The sequence below is a fragment of the Bombus flavifrons genome, chromosome 9 (genome assembly GCF_040668555.2).
Source record: "Bombus flavifrons isolate JBK064 chromosome 9, iyBomFlav1_principal, whole genome shotgun sequence".
Classification (NCBI taxonomy): Eukaryota; Metazoa; Arthropoda; class Insecta; order Hymenoptera; family Apidae; genus Bombus; species Bombus flavifrons.
Window position 1 is genome coordinate 9875627 of NC_138450.1, and position 12380 is coordinate 9888006.

Here is a 12380-nt window from a genome sequence, read left to right on the forward strand (position 1 = left end):
ATCCGTCACGTTAACTTCGTGCTATCTCGCGTTTCATATTTCTTCTTCTTCTCATACGCTTCTATTGGACCGTATTTGGAACGTTCTCTGTTTTCGTATTCGAAGCCTTTCGCTAAGTTGAAGCTAACACGCGGATGAACAGCGCAGAGACGATTTCGTAGGTGTGTATTGATTTTCTTAGCCGAGTGAAAATATGATCGAGTTTTGTTGCGTTGACGGTATCAAACGAAAAGAGCGGAGAAACTCGGATATCGCAATTAATCAATGTGAGGTTGCTCAATGTTTCCTCAGTTTCCTTATGCACGGATTACTTATAAAAAGAAAAATCATCTATCGCTGCATGTTCTAATTAAAATCTTTCAATCTATAGATTTTTCACATCCGCATCGAAGCGTTCAGATTTTTTCCAATTATACAGTCCAGATGAAAACGCAATCGCAGATTGGAAAAATATCGATATCAGCCGGCGGAAGAGTCGTGATTAGCGCGCGCAACATCTCAAGCGATCCCCCAGGCTAAGGGTTAATCGAGAGAAGCGAAACTGGGCCGATAACATCGATTTCGTAGCTCTCATGTTTTATTGAATACGCTCATTGGCCATGCCAGTGCTCTCCTCTCGAGTCGGCACTCGACCAAGGAAGAAATCGTTTCGTCGTCGGCGACGCGAGGGATTCCTCTTACGGTCAGAAACGGGCACAACGTGAAACGACCTCGTTAGGGAAGCGATTTGATCTATGCCTTTACTCGCGATTCTTTTCTTCCAACGCTTCGACAGCGACCGTATTTTCGTTCTTGTCGAGAACTCGAGAATCACCCAATGATGGTAACTTCGTGTTATCAAAGAACGGACGGTCGACACCCATCGGGCGAGTAAGCGTAGATGCGCCAAAGCGTAACGAACGGCCAGAAATCAAAAATTTTAATTAATAGGTCGTTCGGTTGGTTTTGAAAGGACACGCTTACGAATTTCAATTGGTCAGAAGATCGCGGATGGCAATTTATCAAGCTTGAAGGAATACGCAGACAACGTTTCATGGCTACGTGGAACGCCTTGTGCTGTACCTGTGGATTCAAATTGAGACAGCATAGCCGGCAGTTTATTAGTAAGACGAATGGAGCCCAAAGGATTAATCAGCGAGCTGTGACTTAATGGATGATTTGTGGTGTCGAATTTTGCTCGGCTCTACGTATATTCTAATTTGCCAATTGCCTCGTTCCATGCGTGGCGAATAACGAATCACCGAGTTGTAGGATTTCTCTTTTCGCAGAAGAAACAAAAGACGCAACGATAAAAACGGGAAGGCAGAAAATAGTTAGAAGAATTCCATCGAGATCGACCATTTTTCATCTCTATTTTCAGTAGCTACGACTCGTTTGCTTCGAACACGTAATACACAACCGAACTACAATATCCAACAATACCGAGCGATATTTCTACCTCCGCGATTACCACCAAAATTAATTGGACCAACATCCGTGCAACTTCGCTGATACCATACATTCCACAGACGCGGAACCACCACGAAGGTTATTGGTCTCTCTTGAAAAATGGCTCTTGATTTACAGTTCCTGCATCATCGGTAAAATTTCTAGCTCTCGATTACTTTCATCGAGCGCCGGCAATCGAAATAACGTTCTACTCCGACAGGAAAATCTCAAACGATTAACAAGTCTTGAACAACGAATCCTGCAGCGATCTTTCAATCGACGATTGCACGGTTCGAAACCGGTGGCCAAATACACCGGCAGATTCCCAGACAAGGACGAGTATTTATGTAGAGTGGACGAACGAGGTCGACTAGGGTGTGATCTCCTCTTTGGTGGATCGTAGCTGATAGCGATTCTGTTTGGCCTGCCACCTGATAGAGAGTTCCTAACCGCGGACATTATCCATTCGGAGCCGGTTGCTTGCGTAGATTAAACTCTACGGATTAGACACCATCAGAGAAGGACCGGTTAGAGGAGCTAGCGGTTCGATTTCGAATCGATCGACCGGGATAATACTAACGTTTCTCTGCTGGCGTTTTAGTAATTGCGACCAAGTTCCTCGCATACTTTTGTCAGCATTGCGAGCGAATTTTTTCTTCTTTAGAAATTCTAAGCTCCGTTCGAATTCAGATGGTGGCACACTTCGCAATGAGTTTTACCGAGTTGATGCTCGAGATAATTAATTACCCGACGCTATCAAAGCGATCAAACTGGCTGATTACTATGTTTTCATGAAAACATAAGTTCAGAATTATTTTGCATTTTCTACATTTTTTATGTCTTGAAAAATGCAATGCGAGAATTTAGATATGCCGTTCGGGTAGATCGCTTCTCATATATATATATATATATATATAAACTACGTTTGAACGATGCAAAATTAATGTAAATCGATCGTAGTAATGAAATGGCGCGAGAATTCTTTTGAAATAGTACTCGGAGCGTTGTACTCCTGTGACAGGCGGCACGTTAAGATTACGCGAGTTCTCGTTGTGGCCGCGTATAAATCACAGAGAACGGTATAAAAACCACGCTCTGATAAGCGGCGAGATTCGTCGAGCACGCAGTCTACTTTGAGTCTGGATAATTAAAAAAGAAATGCATAACTTTCCACGATACGTAGGCTAGCCTGCTCTTTCAATTAATTAAACCAATCAATTTTACCGGCGTTGTTTATCAGTAATTCATAATCCAACTGTACTCTGCACACAAATTTTGTCAACTGTAGTAAAACAAGTTCCTTCTACGTCCCATGTAAAATTCCTATCATCGATTCTCTAATCTACCGTCAAATATCTGCTTTTTAAAAGCCGCGCTTTGCAAACAATTTTCCAGTGGATGGTAATGCAAACAAATTTTTATTAGAGCGAAGCGATGTCCATGGGATTTTGTAATCAGAGCGTAGAAAAATTTGCCCGGCGAAGAGAAGGAAAGAAAGAGGGGAAATATAGCGTGGTGCGAATCGAGGCCCGCTTTTTCCATTAAAGCGATCCTCCTGTACAGAATTGCCGTCATTCATCGTTCGGGCCGGCGGTGCTGATGCCATCAGCGCAAATTGCACGGCGCATTTTACGTCACAAATGGCGGCGTTGCGTGGCATTTGCTGGTCGTACACTCATTAAACGACCCTTTCGCTCGTAATGCCTCTCGACGCGCGTTGCTCTGCTCGACGACGAACGTGCGACTTTTCCCCGCGGCACGTCACGCCGGCCGCAATAAACCTGGTTGCTGTTAGTGTTGCCGTCCTCTTTTTCGCGACGCGAGTCCCACTAGGATTACCGTGACGGAATGAAATCGAGGGGTTGCTAAGTAAATCCCGTTGATCGGCCTCGAGCAAGATTTGAACGGATCCTGCATCGAGATCAGGTGACAAAAGAGTAAAAATTGGAGATATTTTACAGAATATTCGTTTGGTCTTTTAGCTGACGCGAAGAACGATGCTAAGATAATCCGAGTAATTTTCGGTTCGTGATTCTTCTTCGGCTTCTTTCGTGATTCGAAGTAACTCGAGGTAATTTTTGTCAAAATTAAAAATGTTAACGTTTGGTCAGCGTTAAAGAGAAAGTGGAATATTGAACGGAGAATTTCCGTAACACGGTACGACCAGATATTCCAAGTTCCAGAATATCACGCCTTATTGATTGTAACTTGCCATCCAATTTTCCCTAGCAGCCGGTCCAATCATGTCCATATGCGCATATTAAAGTTAATCCGGAGCATATAGAGGGGAAGTCGCCGGAAAGCAGGAGAGGGCTGGTGGTTTACCAGACGTGATCAATTAGGGGTAGAATCAGCTGGCCTAATCTCCATTGACAGTTTCCAGCTGTAGTGAATTATCGTACGGTTGAGTTAACGATAAGGTGGATCCGGTCAGATTACTTCGTTGTTTTCCCCCGTCCTTGAAGGATCGATTTGTCTTCCATACGCTGAAACAGCCCCGATCAGTTTCCGCTCACGCGACCCTAATCAACGAAAGACCTGAGAAATGATTTTCGCCAGGTTTCAGTTATTAATTTCCTTGGTCGATACGGTCGCGTCGAGTTTCAAAGAAATTTATTCGCTCGTAGATAGGCGTACGTGGAAAGTCTGACTGTTTTAAGCGCCACGGTGGATAATTTGGGGGTGACACGGTCGCAAACATTTTACAGCGAATACCCTTTGCTCCGTCAAGAAGGGTTTCTTTCCACAGACGAGACGATAAAAAAGGTGAGAACGATCTCTAAAGCGATGTTCCCGCGACAAAGTATCGGACAAGTCGAAAGGGAAGCTCTTTATCGACGTATTCAAGCAAGACTAACAACAGCAAGGAGGGTTGCCGTCCGAAACGAGGTGCGCCGGAAGCTAGCGGCTGTTTTTTTATGGGTTCAGTCAGGTCCGAGGCCCGTTCACCCCTCGTTTACATCTAACGCTTTAATCTTGAATATTCCATCAGTTATTTCTAAACGTGCCTGTTAAAAGGGTTAGCGTGATCCAACGTTAATTATTCCAAGGGCCGGCACACGACAGAAATAAAATATACGCCGTGCTGCCCCTTACACGCTCCAAGAGGGGTGAATTACCTGTGATTCGATTAAAGTGACGCGATTCCTCTGACTGGTCGAAAAAAACTCGTTTGATCTTCCTCCCTCCCGCCCTACCACCATGTACCACCGTGTATCAGCGTACGTGCTTTTAATATTCAAATAAACCTCCCTTGCTTTCGATCGTAGCCACTGAAATGTTCGCCAAACACGTTCTCGTCTTTTTACGGTCGAAGATCGAAGGGTGCTTGGATGTTTCCTCCCAGACGTAGGCTTGGAATATTCTGATTTATAAGAAAATAAAAAAAAAAAAAAAAATCGAACGATATTTTGTGTGAAATTATGTTAAAAGTGTAAAACAATTGGATTTTCATAAACCAACGCAATTACGACAGACATAACGAAATACTTTGGAGAAGAGAAATAGAAAACTACTCACCGTCTGGCACCGCGTGACTGGTCATTAGGAAATTGACGCAAGCAGCCCCGGTACCGTGGCCGACCAACGTCACGTTCCTAGGATCACCACCAAAGTAGCCGATGTTCTCTTGCACCCAGTGCAACGCAGCGATCTGATCCATCAAGCCGTAATTCGCCGGCGAGCGTAAGTGCGAATCCGTGTTGGCGTTTAGAAAGCCTGTAATGAAAACAAGCCTGGTTATGCTCGTTTGCCCGCGTTTCGATGTTTAGCGGGCTGCTGCTAAACTACGGTTAAATTATCGAGACTCCTTCCTAATCAGGGATAATTCGAATCGATAAATTTAACGATAACGCGCGAGTTCGTTTCTCCATCGTAAATATACAGTAAATTTTCTTTGCTCCGCTAAATACAATAATTGAAGTCCATTAATACTGGGAAGAAATTCTTCGAATTTCTTTGCTTTAGATCTTAAATCTGCGCGTTCTTGACAATCGTAATAGACGAGAAAATGGACTTTCAACAGCTTCCAAGATGGAGAATCGTAAGAACGAGAGATAAAACGCGAAATCGGTTCGAAGCGACTGTTCTTGACCCAGACTACGACCTGAATTTAGGACAGCCCGTGTCTCTGCACGTAAACGGGTGTAAACGAATATGGGAGCTCGTTTCCGGTTGAAAAGCGGATGGAACAAGAGTAAGAAACGAGCATGGCTCCGCTCTTCAAAGGAAACGAAGCCACTTGGCGCGCGCCAAAGACACTTTTGACCGAGCAATCGCGGCTTTTCCGGTCGGCACCCGTCATCCGCCATCCGTAAATACTATTTCGATGGTTCGCATCGATTGATACCGATATGCAAATTCCACGACCAGGGAATAAATTGTTCGATTATTTGATCGGCGTACGCGCCCTTTCCGACTCATTGTCGTTTAATTGGATCTCATGATTCTCGATTCTACGCCTGGAAATCACCTCGCTACTATTAACGGACGTGTGAGCGACGTGGCTGGAATTTTTTATACCCGTTCTCGAGATCGATTGAAACTTTAATCTTTTAGAAACCGCCGTGCTGTTTTCGCAAATATTTTGTAGTTCTCCTTGAGTTTTGTTCATTACGGTGGAACTGGAAACAGCCTTCTTAGAATAAAGAATCAAGTTTCGGAAAGGAAAGGAGGAACAGGTAACGATAATTCAACTGCGTATAGTAAGTCAAACTTCCGAATGATAACTTTGAACATCTGTTGCAATACTTAGCGAAGCAATAAAGAGTTTAATGAGTTTCGCTGTTCAAGCTAAACTTTCCAACGGCCACCGAGTTAAGAAGCTTTAACTTGGAAAGCTCGGACTTATTTGACTACAATGATTGGATCGACAACGAAAAGATGCGCGAAATAATAATAATAGTAAAAGAAAAAAGAAGAGAAACAAAGGAAAGGAGTAGAGGGAGAAAAAAAGTAATATAACGAACAAACGGAAGAATAAATTTGTTTTTGTTTGGTCGAACGTGTAAGCGAATAAACAAATAAAAAGACAGCGACCGAGCGTAACGCTGTTAGCCTTTTCAAAAAGTCGAACAATGTACCCGATACGACACGGCTGGATTCGCACCCTTAACTATTCAACCCTCTGGCAATTGCTCGTTTGCACGACGATAAACGGAATGACTTCTCTCTTGGAAATTCCTTCCGACCGGCTCCCGTTGTTCCCGGCATCCACATTTTTCCACTGTCGACGAGCTAGCCGAATTATCGGTTTGGCACCGGTTCCGAGGAACAGGCGGTAGCATGACGTTGACCCATATTCCACGAACATGCACGAAGATTCCTTTATAGGAACTAATACACCAGCGAATGTACGCTACCATGGAAAATCCCATCCATCGTGCAGAATTTGAGGAAAAGATGTTTCTGATAAGGTGACAAAGTGACAAACGATTCTGAACTTTCCTCGAACTTTTCCACACAGCTTAGAACTATAAAAAGATTAGACACGAACATAGACGAACCCGGTTTATCGAAGAAAAATGCGAAGACACGCGTGCCCATAGGGCGTTGAAATGACAGTAAGATTAGAACACAAAGTTCACCAGGTTCTGTTTAATTCGACCATTCGCGAGAAAGCACGTCAACGAGAGTCGTAAATTCCTGTTACGATTAGATAATCGACGCCACGAATTGATCGACCCCCTTATTTCTGTTAGGATAATAGGGGGTGGTTTAATTGAGTTTGCACTGAATTAACAGGTATAAATTAATGTTTATTCCAACAACTATAAGGTATAATTGAGTTTCGATTGATAGCCAAAGTTACAGTGTGTAGTACGCGACGTAAGTTTACGGTTCAAAAAAAATGCATAAAGACTCCTTTCTGTGAAGATGATGCTGCGGAGGAAAGCTTGCAATGGGTGGGTCTAATGACTCGAGAAGAGTTGATTTGTTAAGGACAAGTTTTCGTTGGGAGAGTGAGGGAAAAACTTCGCTGTCAGTTGGCTAATTTTCTAGGTTGGTGGGTGAGGAAGGGTGCTAACCGCCCCTGAGAGAGAATTGCCAGTGGGAAGCATCATACGTGAGAAAAATAACTTTCCCGTAGTAAACAATGAACTTTTAGAAAACGATTTAGTAAAGAGATGTTTGTTGGGTCTGAAGGACCTTAGCGAGAAAATTCCTTAGATTTATGATAGGTCCTTAAGACTATTGAGGATACGCAGTAAGGATGTGCGGACACCTGGTTGTCATTTTGCTCGCGGTGTGTGGCCTGGTCTAGGTAGAGTGTCGCCAGACGTAAACAGGATCAATACGTCAACCACACTGTTTTAATAATCCAACAATGTTGATAATTAATGGATACGATTTTGGTACTTTGTCATGTAACGTTGTGCTGAACAAATCTAATCTATGTAATTGTGATATATCCGATGTCGCACATATGCGGTAACGCATATAATTGGCCTTGGCAACAATAGTGCAAATTATTTCCGAGTTGCCCATCGACCTTGCAACGGTATTGGAAAACGTGTACCGAACTCTGCCAGCTTTGTAACAAAGTTGAAAATTAATTTCAGCCTTCTGAAAGCGCTGAAGCAGCGCTACACATTAATATCGAGTGTATTTCCAGTTTCTAACGATGTCGCACAATCGCTTTATGCTTTGTCTGACCTTGCAACATTGTCGAAAATGCTTTCGCAGCTAATTCCACTGATACAACATTCCGGCGCGTGTACTTGCGACTGACCTAGGAATAATAAGGCTTGCTCGGCCCGTCGGTGTAATTTGCCAAGTAACCCAGTTCTTCGAAGTAGGGTGTGAGTTATTGGTTTCACTTCCGTGAGAAATATCACTGCGTTTGGAATCAGCACAGCCAGCGTTCCCCGACTTAAGCTTCCAACTGTTTGAAAGTACAGTAGACTTAACCGTTGATGGAAAAAGTCGAAAGGAATTCCGTGCAGACCCGATAATAAGAGAGGTTTTAGTCGCGTCCCACCGCGTGTATGAAGTTGGCGAATAATTCGAAAGCACGACTGCTGGCGCGATATTAAGCAAAATTGCCGGGAATAATATAGGAATTTACATTTAATTTCGAGAAATGGAAGTGGAGGATGAGGAGTGGCCGAGGTGAAGAAGGGATCGCGAGGGAAGGAGAGAACAGTACGCGAGGTACGTGCAACGAATTTCTTTCGACCGAACCTGAATTCACAGACAATTTTCTCGTTGCACGATCGCCGATAAATTAATTTCCCCGAGAACATGACAATTAACCGGGCTAGCACGGCCTCTTCAAGTGAATTCTTTTGTCCCACGTTCGAACTCCTGCAAAATAGTAGCCCCGTTTATAGGGGAATAGGATTACGTATTCGCTATGAAAAGAGAAAAGCTTGGCGACCCGAGGACTTAGAAATTACGTAATCGAGGTATTTAACATATCGTTGTTTTAATAATTATTCATTAGAGAACGAGGAATATCTCGAGGAAGATCTTTTAGCGTTTAATTCGTTACCGTGGAAATTCGCGAACAGTACGTGAAGTTGCTTGGCGAATTCAAAGAATACTCCTCTTTTCGTATTAAAATAACGAGGTTTCTCTTTTCATAGTTTTCGAGTAGATGTAAAGCGAGTGACTCTTAAAGAGCGCGAAGAATGAATACCAAGGATATAAAGAGCTCGCGTTGCAATTAATAGAAACGTAATTGCTAAAGATGCGAGAGCGTTGTCAAACACGCTATATAACGACTCGTTTATCAATTCTTATGGCAAGTTTTATCTCAAGCATAATTGCCGATAAAAACTAAAAGAAATGCCTTCTCGATACTCGTTTTGCGAGTTACAAGCAAAGAATTCCGACCAGTGTTTTTCACGCCAAATTTATCAAAGCTGTTTGTAACGATAATTAAACGATGTCTCCTTTTCTATTCAGATTTGAAAGAACGTACACGCAACGTTACGCGATTCAGGCGTTTTTGATAAACGATTAAGGAACGAAAGAAAATACATTTATAGGTGGAAGATGTTAATAAGTTCTGACGGACGCGTTCATTAGTATGCATCGGTTCGTTGAACTCATCAGCCTCCATTTCGGCACGCTTCGAAATCGATGAAAACGAGATTTAAAGCAACGCTTACGTTCTAAACAATGCGCGCTGAATATGCATGCGCGATTCACAATTTTCACCGGATAGTATAACGCGCTGCAATTTTCTAGGGTTCTCGCCACCATTCCCCCCTCTATCTGTTGGTATAACGTTTGATCGATGATGTTTCCAACTGTATTATGAAGCGCATTCGCACGATTTCGTTTTAAAAGTTTGTTTCATCCGAAGCCAATCCACGCGATAAATGTTGAGCGAAACACTGGTTGTCCACGGGTCGAACGATAAAACGGATCTTTCGAAAAAAGAAGGGGAGAAAAATACAAAAACGAGTAAAACTGGAAGCTCCTTTATTCCCGGCAGCAATTCGATCGGTTGTTTGTAATCGAGCCGATCCAAAGTGTTCGAAATTGCGCTTCCGACACGGGGCTCTCGCACGACCGATTCGTACGCATAAAACACTAATGATATAATCGTGTTTGGAACGGTTGTGCTTGTTAGCACGATGGATAGTTGAAAACAAGCAAGCCATATCACGTAGAATCGTGCAAGAGGGAAGAAAAGAAATAGATTGCAAAAGAGAGAAAATGGGACGAAATAAAAGGACGATTTCGAAACTTGTTTCCAGAATACGGAATTCCGTTCGATTTTTCGATGACTTCTGACGAGGGAAAACGAAGTAGACAGTACGGTGGTTAGAAAAACGAGAAAGATCGACGGGAACCAACGAAAACGAGGGTGCATAGAACAGAGGAGGGTGGAAAACGTGCGAAACTGGAATAGAAATAAACCACCGGTCATATCCCATTTGATATTCAACCTCCGGCGTATCTGTCGTACTGAGCTTCCGTGTCTCCTATTCTTCTCGTTACAATGGAACTGCTGAACGTTACTCGTTGATTTAAATTTTCCGGTACATGGGCGTGCACAGCCGCGGCTGGATATCGCCCACCACCCTCTACTACATCCTTTCGCCCACCAACCCCCCGAACCATCGCCACTTTTCGTTCGACACAATGCCTCCCCGTCATTTTTGCCAGTCGAAGGAAAAACGGCGAAAAAAAGTAAAAGAAAATAGGAAGAGTGACCACGAGAAGAAAGTGCTTCCTGAAACCGACACCCTTCCGTTTCGCTGAACTAACGATGGAATCAAATTTCGATATTTTTTACGCCTCCACCACTTTTACACTGGTTCGCCGTTCTCTTCTTTGTCACCTTTTATCTTTCTCCACCTTTGCACTTTTGCCACAACAATCGCTAATTGGCTTTTGATTGGACTTCAGTGGACTTTATTTCTTTTGGCGGTGAGAAGATGGATCCTTCTTTTTTCTCGAATATGTACGTGAAAACTCGTTTCGACTAAAAATTTATATACTCGCGAGCAATGGAGATTTTTCTAACAACGAGCAACGTTGATTCGATTTCCTTGGTAACGAATTTATTAAGATTCGATAAAGTGCGAAACTATGTGGCATGCAAAAACCTTCGAAAGTTAAGTAATATCTTACGCTTCGTAATTTTCCCGTAGCTGCAGTGTAGCTTTCAACACGAAATTCAACTATTCCCTTGTTATTTTCATTCCATTCGATCGAATAAATTTTTCCTTCATGACTATGCAAACTTTCATTTCGGCGCTATATTTTCTCAGCGAAGTTTCTTATTTTACAAATGTCCCGTGGAACGGAACGCTGCATGTTTTTAACGTCACTCTACCTCTACATCAAATCGACCACCGTTTTTCATTTCCATTCTTTCGACAGAAGCCTGACTTGCGGTAATAAAAAAGAAGAATTATTTCTAGACAAACTAGCGTATATCGTTTTACTGATTCGAGCAAGATAAACGATACAGTTTCTCGATCGAGGAACTGCGTTTTATAATACGTCAGACGAGTAATCTTTTTAAAACGGTGATAATTAAAATCACATAAATAATTAAAAGCGTATGAGAAATTTGAGAAATTGATAGGACAAATTGAAGTGAACGTTAAACGTATAAAATTCTGCTGACGGGCAAAATGCTGGTGGATGTAATTCAAGAAACGGAACCTCGTTACATCGTCCACGTTTCACAGAACGTGTACCGCTCCTCGTCACTTTACCAGGACAAAAGGACAACAGGGAAACGCAGGGAGAAAAAGGGTGGAAGAATATTCGTGACACGGCGAAGCTTCTCTGCTACAACAGCTACGTGGGAAATTAACGGCGGGCGAGCTTAAAAATTCGGATTTAGCTGTGGCGCGTTGTTTCCTCGGAAAAAATTACGATCCAAGAATGAAAATCCATCGCCTCAAGTGGTCAAATGTCCTCTAACTGTTTTCTTTCACGGTTAAAATATGTTTTTTTGTAATTTACCATAATTTGTACTCTTTGGACAAACTCAAATGTTATTGAAAAATCTCATCAAAATGTCTTTAGAAAACGTAGTTTAGAAAAGAACAGGTATAAACAATGTACGATTAATTTACAATTAATTTTTAAATTAATCTGAAACCACATGCGTGGTGTTATTTAGGAAACGAAGAAAATCGGAAAATATTTAGAGATTACCTTAAATACTTGTCCAAGAACCTCACAAAAATCAAGGGTAAGTATTTTTACTCTACTTGTCCCAGAAGTCCAGAAGAAACATATCAGAAGCGAATTAGAGAATCTCCAGAGAGGATAGTCCTCGTAAATCCCACAAAGAGACTCTCTTCTTAAGGAAAGAAGCGGTTCGAATTCTCGAAAAAAGTTCACAGACGTTCCATTCGTGTCATATCCCGTTGGCTACAGCTCGACTCTTAATTACAGGAAGTTAACTCGCTTCGACAATTGGCTGCGCACTGAAATCTCGATTAATCTCCGCGAGCCACGTCTGCTGGTTCGCTCGT

General features: G+C 42.6%; 1 protein-coding gene across 1 annotated transcript in view; it reads right to left on the reverse strand.

Moving 5' to 3' along the window:
• Positions 1-12380, reverse strand: part of Nlg3 (Neuroligin 3) — a 223406-nt gene that overhangs the window by 24202 nt on the left and 186824 nt on the right. The window contains exon 3 of the mRNA XM_069120995.1: positions 4948-5145. Coding sequence (XP_068977096.1) covers positions 4948-5145 — 198 coding nt within the window. The remainder of the gene's footprint in view (positions 1-4947; positions 5146-12380) is intronic.